Genomic DNA, 16,846 nt, shown 5'->3' with positions numbered 1-16,846 from the left:
GAAGGCGTCAAAATGGCGCCGGGCTGAGGCGAATCTGCCACCGCCCCGCGCGCGGCCGGGGGCGGGGGCGCGCGGCGCGCAGGCGCCAATCAGAAGGCGAGGCCGGGCGGCGGCCGCTGGCGCACGCGCGGGACGGGCCGCTGGTGCAGTGGCGGCGGCGCATGCGCGTGGCGGCGGCTGGAGGCGCTCCGGGCCGGCGGCACCATGATGTGGTTCGGCGGGTCCATCCCGGCCGCCATCGCCGCCGCCAAGCAGCGGAGCTCGGTCTTCGTCGTGTTCGTGTCAGGTACGGCCCGGCTCGGCCGGGGAGAGAGGGGAGGCCGCGCTGACACGGCGCCTGCGGCCGCGTCGCCACTGGGGCCGGAGAGGGGCCGGGGGCAGCCGTCGCTCGGGCAGGCCTCGGGGCTGCGGTGCCGTCCCTTGACGTCGGCCGGGACGGCCCCGGGCTCCGGCGGCGCCCGAGTCGAGCGCGGTTCCCGGCCCGCCCGCTGCACCCCCTCAGGGTGCCGCTGCCCGCAGCCTTGCCCGCTGGTGGGCTCAGCCGGCCCGTGGCCCTGTCAGCCGGCGCTGCTCGTTCGCTCGCCCCCGGGCGGAGCTTGCCGGAGGATCCGCGGCGCCTTCGCCAGCTGTTGCTTCGCCGCCTCCCCCTCCCGCCGTGCCGTGATTTCTGCTGTGTCAGGACGAGTCCCTGCTGCCCGGCCCGGCGGTGCCGGGCCTGCTGTGCCCCAGCCCCCGGCCTTGCCCTTGTTGTGGCGTGTCGTGGCTTTACGCGCTGCTCGAGGGCGGTGAAATCAGTTGTTTCCATGTTTTCCTTTTCCCTTCATTATATCCTTGCATAAGTCTGCATTCAGTTCTTGCTGCTGTAACTTTCTTAGCTGTTTGTCTACGGTGTCAGTTTTCTTTCCAGTTTCTTACACTGTTTGTGACTGAATCGTAATTGACGAAATCTATAGAAACTCTCATTGTCTTTGTGTATGTTGCCTTTCTGTCTAGAAAAATGAGAATGCTTAAAGGGAAGGGGGATATTAATTAGATGGACTCTGACTTTTTTCTTGTGCTTTTATATGTGTTTATGTTGGTTTCTTTTGTACTATAGCCTTAAGTGCTTGTGGCTTGAAGTTTTCGAACTGTGGGATTTGCTTAGCTTCAGGAAGTTCACTCCCAAAGGGGATGTGAACAGAAAAGTGCAGTTAGGTTCCTTTGTCGACACAACTCTGCTTATGCTTGGAGAACAGCATTTTCTACTGGCTATTCAACATACTGCACAAAATCAAGATCTTCTCAGCCCACAGCATGCTGTGTTGGTGTTGGAGGAAGGGATGGGGTAGCGTATGCAGGCTTTAAGGCAGCATTTTAAAGCCCACAAATCGTGATTGGAGGTAGGTGCTGTGATGTGAAAGACTTTTACCATTGGATTTTTACTTTTTTTTTCAGAAACATTCTTTAGTGTGTTTACCTACAGTGCCTACCTGATAGCTCTCTGCTTTTATAGCCAATAATGAAATGATCATAATGTGTTGTGTATAATGAAATGGAAAGGCAGGTGGTAAACAAGAAGATGCTTCCTGACACAGGTGTTTTGCAGCACTTGGCATCTTCACCTGTGAAAGGTAATGGGCTGTGACTTGTGTAAAGGCTGATCTTCTCCCCAACTCCCTACCCAGGGTTAAAAGTTCTCTACAAAATTTCTTGGATGTTTCAAATGTCTGTATTGGGTTTATGTGCCAAGCTACAAGGGTGGGTTCATGTGGGAAGATGCCAGAAACTTCCCCCATGTCCAGTGGAGCCAAGGCCAGCTGGCTCCAAGAGGGATCTGCTGTTGGCTGAGGCCGAGCCCATCAGCGAAGGTGGCAGTGCCTCTCTGATAACGTATTTAAGGAGGCGGGGCAGCAGCTGGTAAAGAGGAGTGAGAATGTGAGAGAGCAGCAGCTGTGCAGAGCCCAGGGGCGGTGGGGCAGAGGGGCAGGAGGGGCTCCAGGCCCGGAGCAGAGGTTCCCCTGCAGCCCCGGGGGCAGCCCATGGGGAGGCAGCTGTGCCCGCACCCAGGGAGGCCACGGGGGAGCAGAGACCCACCTGCAGCCCGGGGGGACCCCACGCCGGAGCAGGGGGATGTGCCCCAGGAGGCTGTGACCCCGCGGGCAGAGGGTGAGGAGTCCTCCCCTGAGGAGGGAGGAGCGGCAGAGACAGCGGGTGAGGAACTGACCACAGCCCCCATTCCCCGGCCCCTGCGCTGCTGGCGGGAGCGGGGAGAGAAACGGGGAGTGAGGCTGAGCCCGGGACGAAGGGAGGGCTGCGGGGAAGGTGGTTTAAGATTTGGTTTTATTTTTCATTATCCTACTCTGATTTAATTGATAATAAATTATTATTTTTTTCCCCCAAATCAGGTCTGTTTTGCCTGTGATGATAATTGTTGAGTGATCTCCCTGTCCTCTCAACCCACGAGGCTTTTGTTATATTTTCTCTCCCCTGCCCAGCTGAGGAGGGGAGCGATAGAGCAGTGTTGGTGGGCACCTGGCATCCAGCCAAAGTTAACCCACCACAAAGATTTAGTAGTAATTCAGTACCTACGAATATTTTGAACTTGACACATAAGTATCGGGGATTAAGAAGTGCTCTTTGTAACTTATTTTCAGTATTTTTTAAGAAACTAAAATTGTGCACAAAACTGGCCATTTCTTTTAGATGTGGATGTAGGAATATGTAGATATACGGAGTGGAGATAAATTTGTAATTGCAGGGATGTAACTGAGTTTTGACATTGTAGTATACTGTAAGGATTTGATTTGGGGTGTTTTTCTTGTTCTTATGAGCTCTGAAAAAGGGGGAGTGTTACTTAAGGCGGGCACATCTCCAGAATGGGAGTTGGAGAGTTGTGCTGAGTTCTGGTTTGCCCTAGTAGCAGTGGGGTGAGGGCAGCTGACCTGGGACAGAGCTGGGTGGGGAGTAGCGCTGTTGTGCCTGCTGGGAAAAGGAATTGGGAAGCCCAAGAACATACTTTCTCACCCTGTGTGGAAGGAGGTGTGTTTGAAGGATGCTGAGTGCCAAAAGAAGAGTCTGGTTTTATGCTAGCAGTGATTGGGTTTGTTGTTCTGGTGGATCCGTGTTTAGCACTGCACAGCTGGTAGTGGTAGCTTTGAGTAGCTACGTGCCCATAGGCATTGGAGACAAGCATTTGAAAGTAGCTTTCAGAAGTGTTCAGTGTTCCTGTTCTGTACACTTTGTCCAGTAATGTATATGGGGGCAAAAAATTAATAAAGGGGGGAGAAAATAGAGAAACGGAAAAAATAGATTCACTGTAAATTTAGGGTGGCCACTGTGGGGGTTAGTTGTTAAATACAGCCTTGACAAAAACTACTGAATTCTGCTAGGTCCATCTCTGTTTGGTTTCTGCTACCCTCTTTCTGTCCTTCTCCCCGTCTTCACTGCACTTCTCTAAATAAGCACTAGAAAACGAAGAACTGGATTATTCTTTCAGGTTCTAGAATCTTTTCCAGTCAAGCAAGGAATAATGTGGCTGTTTATTTTAACAGTGAGGTGGTGTGTGTGGCTGCAGTTGCATATTGTTCAACCAATTTTTTTATTTTAGCATTTCTGTTTGCAGCTGTAATCCTAACACTTTTTTAGTTCAGCTTTTAAAATCTTCATGGCATATTCTGGTGATGCAGTTGTATAACCGTATTAAAGATTCCATTGCAATCATGGGAAGTTGAAATAAAAGGGTTGCTGCATACTCTCCAAGGAGCATGAGGTGAAGCGTGGCTGCCTTACAGAACTGATTTTAAATGTTAAGGTGGGTTGTTGTTAGAGGCTTCTGTACACACAAAGCAAGGAAGTTGTGTTTGAGGACCAGATGAGTTATTTTGTGGCATCAAGTAATTACTAGTAGGTTCTGCTGCTGCACAGGGAAAAAGTATTGCTGATACTGAAACAGGTATGGTGAATGTCTTTGGTATCTTGTGAGTAGCTGTTCTGTACGTGATCTTCTGCAGAATTAAAAAAAAACCTCCTCTCATTGTTTGAGTTATTAATTTAAAGTTAATTGCTCATTTGATATGAAACTCCCTCAGATACCTCCTGTGTTCTGACTGCAGTGTTTAAGATAATTCTTTCCAAAATAAGTTAGACATGTTCTGATCATGAAATTACGGGGCCACTCATGAAAGTTGTTTTTCAGAATTGAAAAAACAAAGGGGGGGGAAAGAAAAAGCTTCAAGCTAAAATGTTTGTGTTTATTTTTAGTAACATTGGTAGAAAAACTCCTTCCTTTGTTCATAACTTTATTTTTAGGTTATTTTTTTACAAAGCGCTGGTTTGCAGTCAACAAGCTATTTGTCAGTATTTCGTAGCCAAGCTGTATCAAAGCACTTTTCAAGTTAAATATGTGGAATGACGTAAAGGAGGGGGAGGTAAACAGCTTAATGTCCTGGCTTTCTGTCTTTCCAGAATGGGCAGTCGTTACGGAATAGTTATGAAATGTTGGACATTTAGTCAGCTGGGCTTATCTGTGTTCTTCTGAAAGGAAAACACTTTTCCCTGAAGCCTGTGTGCTGATGAGTAGGGAAATTAAGGTCCTTCAACAGCCTGTGATAGATTTGAATGAGTTCATTGTAAATAAATAATTGCAGGAAAAAAATATCTTTCAATTACCTGAATCACTTGAGAAATGGATACATTTTCCCTCTGTAGATATCTAAATTTATCTGAGCAAATTCAAGAGGTGAGCAAGTGTAAGTGCGAATTGTGTACAGGTCTTTTTGCTAAGTGAAATGAAGTGATGCTTTTGTTTGAGAAACATAAGAAATCTGGGAGTCTTGGGAGAACTAGCATTCTGAGTTGTCAGTGATAGCTCAGTGTTTAGCAGAATTATGAATTCTGTAAAGTTCTGTTCAGCTTGACCTCTTGACTTTTCTGATGCTTTTCCTGTGACCTGGCAGTTTTCATTTCAGGATAGAATTACTACTACAAAACTGCAATAAATGAACCTTAACCCCCAAGTGAGAAAGGGTTACCAAAACAATAAGATGTATGAGAATAAGCAACTATTCTGTGGGTAGTCACAATATTAAACTGTGCTTCATGGTGTAGAGCTTTATAAAATGTGAATTACCCGCATTTTCATTCATGGGTCGCATCTCTCAGACTATACTGTGAACAGTCTCTGACCTGTTTGTGTCTTTCAGCATTCTTTTGCTACAGCAGTTGTTTGTATGGAAAAGTTAGTGTTAGGCAAGTATTAGATATTTTTAGTAGCCTAATCGGATGAGTACACGTCGTTTTGAATAAGTGTGTGGTGAAGCAGCTGTCTGCCTCTGAGCATTTGGAAATGGGGGAGGAGGCCGAACTGCTCTTGACAGAGCAGCTGCATCCACTGACCACAGTTGGAAGCACTGCACTTAAAGGAAGAGGAAAGTTTCCTACATAAAATATCCTAAATATTTACTCGCTTAACATAGAATAGCAGTAATAGAGATGAACACTTTCTTACTTGCTCCAGTACTTACAGGAAAAAAATCAATACGTATAGTTGGAAAACAATTTTCCAAAATTGGTGTATTTTCAATATGTGTCTGTGAGAAATGCTCTGGCCAGACAGTCAGGGCCTTAAAGCATCAGTGCTTCACCAGGGGACTCCCAAGTATAACTCCTGATTGTTAACAAGTAAAAAATACTGCCTGAAATGGCAACTGGGATGAAACAAATAAATGGTTTGTTGTTGTCATTGAATAATGAACTGCTATACTTCTGTACTTGTGACTCAAATCCTTCATCAAGAGGACAGTTGATTCCAAGCTGCTAGGAAGTAATGCAGATTGAAGATAAGCAAATGGTTGCAGGCCAGTTTACTGGGTGAAAGATGGCTAATGTTCACTGGAATTTAGTTATTAACCCACATACTTATTAAACTAGTGGTTTGGAAGATAAATGTATGATTGACGTGTTTCATCTGATTAAAATATCACTTCTGAATCTGTGGCCCTAGAGCACCTTTTCTGTTTCCCTTAAGTAGCTCCTCTTCTATTGTTATTCTTGTTCCTCTGTGCTCCTCACTCCTTTTCCTCTCATCCTGCTGTTACTGGTCATGTCAGGAACTGGAATACAAAACTAAATTACGAATAATCCTGCAAATAAATGTTTCTTGGTTCGTGTTTGGTTTTTGGTTTGGGGTTTTTTTAACACCATCAAACTGTGAAACCTTGTCTGCTGGATTACGTATTTACAAGGAGAGGGAAATACAGTTTTACCTATTAGCAGCTGGTGTGCCAATATATACTTAATTTTATAATGAGGGGTGAGCAGTGGATAGTTTTACCGTGTTAGTAGGTCAGGCTTAATGTCAGAGAGAGGTGATGGTTCCCTCTGTGCTGTGAGATCTCCTTGTGTGTTACGAGAGAAGCCTAAGCATACACACTGTAACATGAAAATGAGGTTCTTCGTTAGTTGTGCAGTTCACTGATGTAATCAAGCCAGTCTTAGGATGTGTCATTCCCTCCAGTTCCTCTGTTGCTGTTCCAGCCGTGTGGTCTGGTCCCTTCAGCTCCCTTGGACCAGACCACTGTGCAGCAGAGTGACTGCAAAAGCTACATGCTTGCTGCCTTGGAAGGATTATTGGTGTATAAGGGCTTTGGCATGTTGGACAGCAGATCAGCTGGAGTGAATTGTCTCCAGATTATCCAAAAAAATTATAAACTGACTTGACAATAATCATGAGAACGTCTTTCAATTGCTTCAAGCAATTGAAGCAAAGCTAAAATCAGACCCAAAACAGTAATTTGTGGTGGGTTTAGCTTCATATGTGTGCTCTATCTTGCAGGTGAGGATGAACAATCTACTGAGATGGCTGCAAGGTGGGAAGATGAGAAGGTGACGGAAGCTGCCTCAGATGGTTTTGTTGCTATTAAAATCGACACCAAAAGGTTTGGTCCTATTCTAATTCTGTCTCTTGTATAATCTTTCATTGATGATGATGAGAGTAAGAGGTTTTTGAAGTCCTCACCCTGATTTGGAGGTAGTCTAAATACAAGATTCCAGAGCATAAGTGAATTCAGTACTCCCGAAGCCACTAGATCCTGAGAAAATTCCAAATTTCAAAATTTACTGTTGCGTTCTGCAGAATATTGTATTTCAGTACTAGTAAAAGAATGATTGAGGTTGTCCTTTTTCAGCAGGAAGAGGCACAAAAGTTACATAAAAAAGCTGGAGTCAGAATGCAAGTACTCTTGAGGCATTTCTTGATTTGCCAAGTTACATAATGAATTCAAAAACTTTCATGAATACAGAAAGATCTGTAAAGCCCCAGAGAAAACGGTTTTGTCTCTGTTGTAACACATAGAGAAGCATTGAAGTTCCTGGGTAAATTACTCAGCTATTTTTGTTATGTTTAAGTGTTCCAGTCCATGTGCAGAAAGTGCATTGACATTTCCCAAGTGGTATTATTTTGAAATGCTCTATAGACATTTTATTAGACTTTACTATATTATATGCACTCAGTAGACTAGATGTCGTTTTCCTGAATTGCTTCTTAGCACTGTTTTCCTAAATTTTATATAGTCAACTGTGATAATCAGGGATTGTCACCATGTCAACACTTATGCAAAATGTTAATGAGAAGATGCAATGCAAATTTTCTTTCAGTGTTCTCTCAAGTATTTAAATAGCTTTGTGTGTGGTAGTAGGACAGTTATTTTTATGATGAAAGACTGAATCTGAAGTTGTTGCGAAGTGATTGCTCCTCCTAAATGAATCTTTTCTTTCAAACAGTGAAGCATGCCTGCAGTTTTCTCAAATTTGTATCCTTTGAGATCAGTTTAGATGCTACATTATGATTACAGATAATTGTTCTTTACAAGTGAATGCTGTTCTTAGGACACATATTTACAAGCAACATGATTAAAAATACTTCTTATGGCACAAAAATATGCAATAAACTGTAGTTAAAAGGCACCATCTATGTATTCAACTTACTGTCAGTTCTTGGAGACAATGAACAAGCTGGGGTTTTTAAGGTTAATCCTATGTAATTCTCCAAATACAGAATTATCCAAAGCTTTATGTAAACAAAATAACGCATTGGTAGTACTAATCAGCATTAGAAAACAAACAAGCAATGCTTTAAATGATTAACTGGAGTTCAGAGTTAGAGGAGGAGGAAGTAGTAGTGAACTGGATTCTATCACGTAAGTGTGAAGTTAGGTCAACATCTGCCTACCTTCAGTAGGTCGCTGCATATAGCTCAGGAATTCTGAAAGGGAATTCGGTACCTTAACTTGGATTTTCTTAATGCTGTGAAGAATTCATTATTGTCTCCGTAAGATGTTGTCTCACACTAAAACACAATCTTTCAAGGCAAAGCATAGTTGGTGGTCAGATATGTGTGTGCTGGAGAAAAATATTTTGGTTTAAACCATTTCAAAGAAAAGAAGAAATACTAATCAGTTGTATGTAATGATTTCCAGCACTTTTGTTAGTGCCTTCTTTTTTTTTTTCTTCCTCCCTTGGCCCTGACTACTGGTGACCAGGGGGAGATACTGAGCTAGAAGCTTCTGTAGAAAGGGCTTTGGCATTTACTTTTCAAGTTACTTTATAAACCTGTGTTGTTTGCCCTTAACTGTTGCTGTACAGATCCTGTAGTGTGCGTTCCGTCCAGTTTCTTTATAGGAGACAATGGAATCCCTTTGGAAGTAATCGCTGGCAGCGTTTCTGTTGAAGAACTCGTTAGCAGAATCCATAAAGTTAAACAGGTAACGCTTGCGAACAGACGGGATCTTTCAGAGTGAGTTGGGTATGCTCACATGCTCAAGACAGGAGATGTCCCTGGCTCTTCACGTGTGCCTCGGGGAGTTAGGAATTATCGGTTCTGTATCCTTCCAACATCAACATCTGCAAACTTACATTCAGTACACAAATTGAACGAGTTTGAAAGCACTACACAAAAGTGCTATGTTGGGTTTTTTGTTTCACAGATTGTTATAGATCATCTGTGTAACACCTAGAGTATTGAAGAAGTATGCTAAGAACTCCAAACTGGAATGACATACTGATTACTCTTCCAGATCATACGTGGTTCTGTAATACTGTTTTTTAATGTGGATTTATAAAATTATGCTGTAGAACATAATATAAACGTAGAATGTTTTATCACTTTTGATTTTAAGTGTAGGACTGAAATCAGACAAACTATGAAATGTATGATTGCATCATACTCAACAATATGTGGTAATTCTAGTTTTATATTTTAAATAGGACAGATTCTTCAAAAATAGTTTAGTCTTAACCTGTGAACCTGTGGAAAACATTCAGAAGGTTTCACAGTCTCCTTGTTTTTTTCCCCAATTTCTTAGATGCACACAGTAAAAGGGCAGCCTTTGGAAAATGGAAGTCAGCCATCTGCTCCCTGTCCCTCCTCTCGATCTGATGGTGCTTCAGAAAATACACAATCCAGAGCAGCAGAGTTTTGTGACTCTCCCGAGTCTGTTACACCCGAGACACTAAGAGCTTCTGCTGGTAATGTATTTTTATGCAAATGCTAGCTAATTTGCTTTTGAAATAGGTTTCCTTAAGTTGTTATATGATGGCACCTAAAAGGCAATATATTGAGTGCACTTGAGGGAAAACTGGCTATCCCAGAATGCTTCTTGCAGGTCTAGAAGGAAGAAGAACTTCTCATTGTGCTCAGTTTTAATGAGTGAGAAATCTGTGGTTGTATAACACAACAAAAGTTTTTTTGAAGTAGGATTCAATTAAAAAAAGTTTCTCCAGGTTAGAAACCTGAAACCAAATTGGTGGTGGTACAGGGGAAGTCTAAACAGCAAAACCTTGTATCTCCTTAAGATATCCTAGTTACTTTTAATTATGACTAACAATCAGCATATTTTTTAATGATAAAAATACACCTCTTATTTTTGTCTTATGCATTACTTTCTTGTAAATCACTTAAAGATGGAGCAAATTCAGGTCAAGTAAGCCAGGAAGCAACTAATTCTTTAGGCGAACAAGTGACTGATGCTCAGCCTACGAATGATCTTACACTCAAAGTAGAAAGGTAAGTCATCTTTTGCAGACTTTCTAATGTATGGTATTTTTTTTCTCAGGAGGCAGTTTTGTTGGGGGTGGGTTTTTTTGAACAGTCTTAATTACAGGATTTTGGTGCTCATTGTTATCTGGCAAGCATTTATGTCGTCTTGTTTTTGCTTAGATGCCTGTGACAACACTAGGGTTGATACAAAAACAGCTTTTAATTTTCATTTTTACATACTCTGAAAGAAAGGGGTAATTTGGAAAACTATCAATGTTCACCTCTCATATAACCTAAATACAGACAATCTGTTAGCTGCAAATTTTTGAATGAGTTAAAACATTGAACTGAAAGTACTTGAAATAGGTTTTGTACAGAGCTTTTTATTTTTCTTGTCTATTTGATGACTGTTTGTAGTCCAGGCATACTGAAAAAGCCAGAGGAATCCTGTTCTGAGACTCGTGTTTTGATCAGTGGACAGTAATGAGGTCTGAGGAGCAATGCTAGTTCTAGTATTTTAAAGTACGGTGACCACAGCATCTGATTCAGCACATGGTTCATTCATTAAATTGATTGTTTTAAGTACGAGATTGGTGTATAAAATTGTTCTTTAGCATCTGTAAGACTGATGCTATTTGTAATACCCTATCTAAAACCAGTGACACATACTTAGTGAATAGGATTACTTATACTGCTAAAATGAATTTTTTAACTTTTTCACCTTTAATTTGTTTTCTTTGAAATGTTGGACAGTAAGTGTAGTTTTTACTTACTACTGATAAGAAATGCAGGCAGTATTTTACTATAAGTACCAAAGTTGTTTTTTAAAATATGCATTAATCTTAAATTATACCATAATTGCATATATCTACAGCACACTTTCAGTGCAAAACCAAGGCAGATCTCTGTGGTAATTACCATTTTCCTCTTTAAAAAGCAAAACAGCTACCACACAAACAACATTTTTTTGATTATCTGACTTCTCAAGTTGTTTGGTCTTGCCTGCCCTTTCCCCAAGCTTAAAATATGTTGTAAATAAAAGTCAATTCTTATTCTAAGGTACCTTTCTGGATAGATGAGACAGATGCATGTGCATCTGTGTCAGTGCTATATATTATTTGCTTTCCATCTTAGGAAGTGATGTGCAGAAGAAACCAGATGGCTTAAATAGCTAAGAAGAAATTGAGATTTAGTGTTTCTGTTACCACAGATCATAAATAGTATTTGCTTATTTTATGTCTTACAAGTTGGTTCAACAGTAAGATGAAAGATTCTTCATTTACTGAGCAGAAAAGGACAGAAGGAATATGTTAGAACTCTATTAATAATAAAGTTGGGAACTTGGTGGTGAATCACCAGCTTTTATGGGTGGTACACCCGCATGTAAATGAGTCATTGCTGTTACACTAGGTTATCAGTGCTGTGTTCCAGTTCGTGTTCATTTTCATGTGTTCCGTTCTTCTGCAAGTGTTTGCAAATGCTTCATTAAAATTTAAAAATGTTACTCACAGATACTGCAATTTTAAGACTTTTCACTTTACTCTTAAATTCAGAATAACAAAAAAGCTTGAAGAAAGACGAGAAGAGAAAAGGAAAGAAGAAGAACAGGTAACACAAAAATGTAAAACCGCTTGTGATTTTTTTTTTTATACCCTTAGTTGAATAAATGCTTAATTCCTTTCTAAACAAATGTATACTTCAATCTTTGTCTTATTCTTGTCCAAGGCAATTTCATGGTCTAATTTTTGCGTCTGTTGTTTATTCAGAAAGAAATTAAGAAAGAAATTGAACGGAGAAAAACTGGTAAAGAAATGTTGGAGTACAAAAGACGACAGGAAGAAGAGTTGACAAAACGTATGTTAGAGGAAAGGAACAGAGAAAAGGCAGAAGAGAAGGCTGCTAGAGAGCGTATAAGACAACAGATTGCAATGGTAAATTTTTCATTGTGGAGGGTAGCTTGCTGCTTCTCTCTCTCACAAGAGCTACCCGTGTACTGAAATGATGTATTTTCTCATTCAGTGAAACTTCAAAAGATTGTCCAGGTCTCTTTGGAATTCTGTGGCCTTGTAGTGTAATAATTTGTGTTTGGGGTTTATGTAGCATTTCCTGTGTATAATATGAAGCTTCTGTTTTCATATTCATATTTCCTATCTGGATGAACATATCAACTTTTCTGTCATGTTGCTTGAGCCCAGTGGAGAATTATCATTTAAACATAAAAATAATTGCAATTTAAGCATAGTTCTGGGACAGAAGCATAGGGAATATTTAAATGTGGAACATGCAGAAGAACATTGATCTCAAAGTGGTGGTGAGGATTATTTTCTAAGTCTGTATATATGGATATAAACAGTTTATAAGAATTGAAATCCCTCCTCATTATTAGGTTTTGGCCTAGAACACTTAGAACTGTAATCGTGTAACTTGTCATAAGATTTCTCCCTTTATCTTTGCTGGAGTGTTAAACTTGCCTGGGAAGATCATCTATTCACAACTGTTTGCTTTGAAGAGTGTGTTGTCTGGGCTAATGACATGAGCCTGTGAAGTTTGGCAGTGAATAATTCTTTGCAGCAGTACTGCTTTTATTCCATATGGCCTGCTTATATCTGTGTAGTTGAGTGCCAAGTACAGATCGTAGCTCTCTTGTTTAATGAATATTAAGCTCCAATTTATGGTAAAAATTGAGATTTCTGTTTTTTCCTTTCACAGGATCGTGCTGAGAGAGCAGCTCGCTTTGCAAAATCAAAGGAAGAAGCAGAAGCTGCAAAAGCTGCAGCTCTTCAGGCTAAACAGGCTGAAATAGAGGCCAGAAAAGAAGCATCTCAAAAGGAGCGAAGGTGAGTTGCTGTAGAGGAAGCAGTGTATATTTTTGGGGAGAGAGGTAAAGAAACATTCAAGAGATTTAATATATACCCTAATCTATTAATTGATGCTGTGTTGAACTACTTAAATAGTGACATAAAAAGCTGGTGCTCTTTTGTAATATTTATTTGTAGCTATTTACATGGATATTATGTTCTCTGATCACTTTCCTCCTTTTGACATTCCTGATTATGAAGCACTAACCACCTTTCCTTGTGTGTTGTTTAGTTAGATAAGAGGTTTCTTCTGTCTGATCTTTGATTTAAATACCATGTATAACGGGGCTAGGTAGGGGTCTAGGTAAGGTGAGAATGTGGTAGATAACGACTAGACAACATCAGAACTACACTGGGCAGCCTGGTGCTGGCCCAGCTGTTGGCTTGGGCTCAGGCTTTACTGGGATCATTAGTTGTCCATGTCAGAGCTGTCTCCTGCTTTGCCCAGCACTACTGTTTTAGAAAATATTTTAACCTGTAGAGACTTTACATGGAGTTATGGAGCCCCTGTGCATCTAGTACTGCCCCTGTGGGCAAGCACAGGAGTAACAGCCTGTGTGGTGTTGAAACTCAAACAGTAATGCTGGGCCATAGCTAGTTGAGTATAGCTTACCAGGCCATCTTAAATGTCTGTGTCCCTGTAGTACAACTTCTTGGAAAAACTGAACAGAAATAATACAGGCTACACAAAAGGAATATGGTTTATATTTAGTTCACTTATTTTTTGCATATTAGGCAAATATCTTGTTTGAATGTTGATGGGTCTTGGACTCTGATAAAAACCAGAGGAGATGCATTGTGAGATAGAAGCAGGTGGTTATCAACTGTGGATCCAAATGTGGATCCAAATGTATCGCCCATCTGCACTGCCATAAGTAGGATGCCTGTTCCTCTCTTCCGCATGTCAGTACTACCAAGCTAAAGCCTGGGAGCATTTGTCTGTAAGTGTTCATGTGCTGACTGACCCGATACGTGTCCTGCAGTGCAATAGCCAGGATTCAGTTCCGCCTCCCAGATGGATCTTCCTTTACTAACCAGTTCCCATCTGAAGCACGCCTGGAGGAAGCAAGGCAGTTTGCTGCACAGGTAAATTGGTGTTTTGTCTTCTCAGTTATGTGCTGATTACAGCCCAGTGTAGCATCAGCTAGTTGTTGATTGTGGTGGAATTGTCATCAACTGCTTTTCTTTTTGTTTACTTAAAGGGGTTTATGCTTGCAGCCTTTTCCAGTGCCACCAACTGCCTTTATTTTACTGCAGCATATCATTTAAGAGATAGGAGGATATGAAAAATCCTTCCTTTATCTATATGAAGATGATTGATAGTTAGATATGAAACTCTTGGGTCGGTATGGCAAGGCATACTCAACTGGCAAATTTGCATTGTTTGGAAGTGAACAGTTATAAAATGTTTTCTTTACATTTTCACAGATGGTTGGTAATGCTTATGGCAATTTTTCATTGGCAACAATGTTCCCCAGAAGGGAATTTACCAAAGAAGATTATGGAAAGAAGTTACTGGAACTAGAGTTAGCACCCAGTGCTTCAGTAGTGTTGCTGCCGGTAGGTGTTGGCTTTTGGTTTGTTTGCTTTTAAGTTTCTTGCAAAGAGCAGTACTGTAGATGTGTATTTGCTGTTAGTCAGCTGTGATAATATTTGGCCTGAATTTTGGTCTTTCCTGTGTCTAAGACAGATTGCAAAATTGTTGTTAGGACTGGTTTGGAGGAGGACTTTTTCTGAAGCAGATAAGTGGTAGCACAGATATTTCTTTAATGTGTAACCAAAGAAGTTGTCTTGTGTCTGCAGAGCTGCTTCTATATTATGGATGAAATACTCCATCTACAAGTGCACAACTTGAATATCTGACAAGTTGCTTTATGTGTTCATGACCAGGCGGGAAGACCTGCTACGTCTGTGGTTCAGGCTTCAGGCAGTGATCTGTGGAAGTTCTTGGGCACAATACTTTACCCCCTCTTAGCGGTCTGGAGATTTATTAGCAACTTCTTGTTTACGAGTCCACCCCCCTCACAGTCTGCTGTGAGATCAGCTCATCAGCAAGACCATTCAAACCCTTCAGCATCCAGCAACATTGAGCAAAGCAGGTAAAGAAAACCATTTAAGACATCTGTTTCTCAAACTGCTTGTTGGAATTGTTTTCATCTCATAGTGGGGGACTGAACTGTGTCTCTTAACTGCTGCCCTCAAGAGTTTCTGGCCACCATCCTTCCATCTGGTTAAAAGGGTTAACCTGGCTGGTAAACTGCATGGCAGCTCTGACTGTGACTTCTTGATTTTTACACGGATACTTAAGCAAGCTCCTTATTGTTTGCTTCAGTTTCCAGAATACAAAAACCACTGTCTTGCAGTCATTGATGAACAGGGACTTCAGCTGATAATTATTACCAGGGAAACTGTCAAACCTCACTGTCGTTTGTACCCTAGGCAAGCAGTCAGGAAACGAGTAGTGGAAAAGCGGGGGGAAGACTTCAAAAAAGAAGGCAAAATCTATAGACTGAGGACGCAAGACGATGGAGAAGATGAAAACAATACTTGGAATGGAAATTCTACACAACAAATGTAGTTTTGAGTAACTGCAGTAATCATTGGCGCTTTTTTTTTCCCCCTCTTATTTGATCTAAGTCACTTAAAGCTTCTGGACAAGCGGGGCTTATCTTACACTGACTGAATTACTTAATTCTTATTCCTGCAGTGGAGTATGGAATAAAGTCAGCTAACTCAGAAAAATCGAGTGGGTATAGCTGAGGCCTAGAAGCAAAGAGTTAAGACAATGGAAAATCTCCATCAGCTTTCATAATCATTACCCTACTGCCATAGAAAGGCACTTTTTAATCTATAAATACTCTGCTACATAAATTTAAGGGCCAGATATTAATATAAAGGTCATGGTAGGCAATGATTAAAATGAGGGTTTCAGAAGCACTATAAGTAGCAAATGAGGTAACTAATTTATGTTTAACTTTTTTCTTGCTTTTGCAACTGCAAGCACAACCTTGTAGTTTTTAATTCCCCAAGCACTCAATAAACTATTTTCCAGAAAATGTAACTGTCTTCAGTTTTTCTGAAGCACTTGTGTCACAAGGAACAAAGCAGTTAGGATCATACACTGAAATTTAAAATACAGCAGACAAAGTTTTTGTTCTAGTTTAAACGACTGTTTATATTAAAATCTGGTAAAACACATCTGAATGTGTTTTGGGTCCAGACTGTGGTACAGGAAGGAAAAAGGTGGGTCTTTATTACAGAAAATGGAGATGTTACTAGCAGGGGGCTGCAGTACAAGAGCATGGAAGCTTTTATTTTGGAGGAAGGGTATCAGCCTTCCCTTCCTCCCCCAAGTCCTGGGTGCCTCATTGTTAGAGACCTAAATCTCAGGGGTGTTCTGTGCTGCTTCAGATTCCTGCGTAAAGAAGATTTAATAAAGTATTGCACTTGGTTTGTTAAAATCTGAATGCATAGTACAGGGCCACTTCCATTTTATTAATAATTTGATAGATAATTCAAAAAGTATATGAAATAAAGGAAGGGGGGGAAACAATATGTGCAGTAGCTGCACTAGAACAGTATATACTCATAGATTGTTTTTCACCAGTCTAGACACTGACTTGTCTTAAAACTGGTAAGAAGCAGTAGAGCAGCTCAGGGCCCATGAAGAGACCTGCATCAGCCCAAGGGAGGTGAGGAAGCAAGGACAGATGCAAGCTGAAGTTCAGAATTCTTCTGCAGATGTGAACAAGCAATTTTACTTTTGTATTTGAGAAAGCAAAACAGTAATGCCTGGGGAGAAGAGATACACTTAAGATCGAAAAAAATTTTTCCTTTGCCTTTTGAAGTTGGTAAGCAAACAGCAAAATGATGGAGCCATCTCTAAGACAGGAGACAGAACTGCAGTCGTACAAGCACTAGGTTTCTTTTCCTGGTACTGTAGACTTCAATAAAAAAACAAAAATACTTCAGCAAG

General features: G+C 41.1%; 1 protein-coding gene across 3 annotated transcripts; it reads left to right on the top strand.

Annotated features, from left to right (window-relative positions):
• The first annotated feature begins 129 nt into the window (after positions 1-129).
• UBXN4 (UBX domain protein 4) lies at positions 130-16,841 on the top strand. Of its 3 annotated transcripts, none has more exons than XM_074910090.1 (13): positions 130-286; positions 6,812-6,914; positions 7,759-7,787; positions 8,620-8,738; positions 9,339-9,501; positions 9,937-10,039; positions 11,566-11,620; positions 11,779-11,943; positions 12,722-12,849; positions 13,854-13,956; positions 14,299-14,430; positions 14,761-14,969; positions 15,310-16,841. In XM_074910090.1, the coding sequence occupies exons 1-13, from the start codon at positions 205-207 to the stop codon at positions 15,446-15,448; spliced, it is 1,530 nt and encodes a 509-aa protein (XP_074766191.1). In that variant the 5' UTR covers positions 130-204; the 3' UTR covers positions 15,449-16,841. The 3 variants fall into 3 exon arrangements, with proteins under 3 accessions (XP_074766191.1, XP_074766192.1, XP_074766190.1); XM_074910091.1 differs by having other exon boundaries at positions 9,339-9,506; positions 9,936-10,039; XM_074910089.1 differs by lacking the exon at positions 130-286 and adding an exon at positions 1,939-2,190.
• The last annotated feature ends 5 nt before the right edge of the window (positions 16,842-16,846 follow it).

Source organism: Athene noctua, chromosome 7 (assembly GCF_965140245.1).
Source record: "Athene noctua chromosome 7, bAthNoc1.hap1.1, whole genome shotgun sequence".
In the NCBI taxonomy this organism is placed as follows: Eukaryota; Metazoa; Chordata; class Aves; order Strigiformes; family Strigidae; genus Athene; species Athene noctua.
This window is presented reverse-complemented; position numbering and strand designations above follow the sequence as displayed.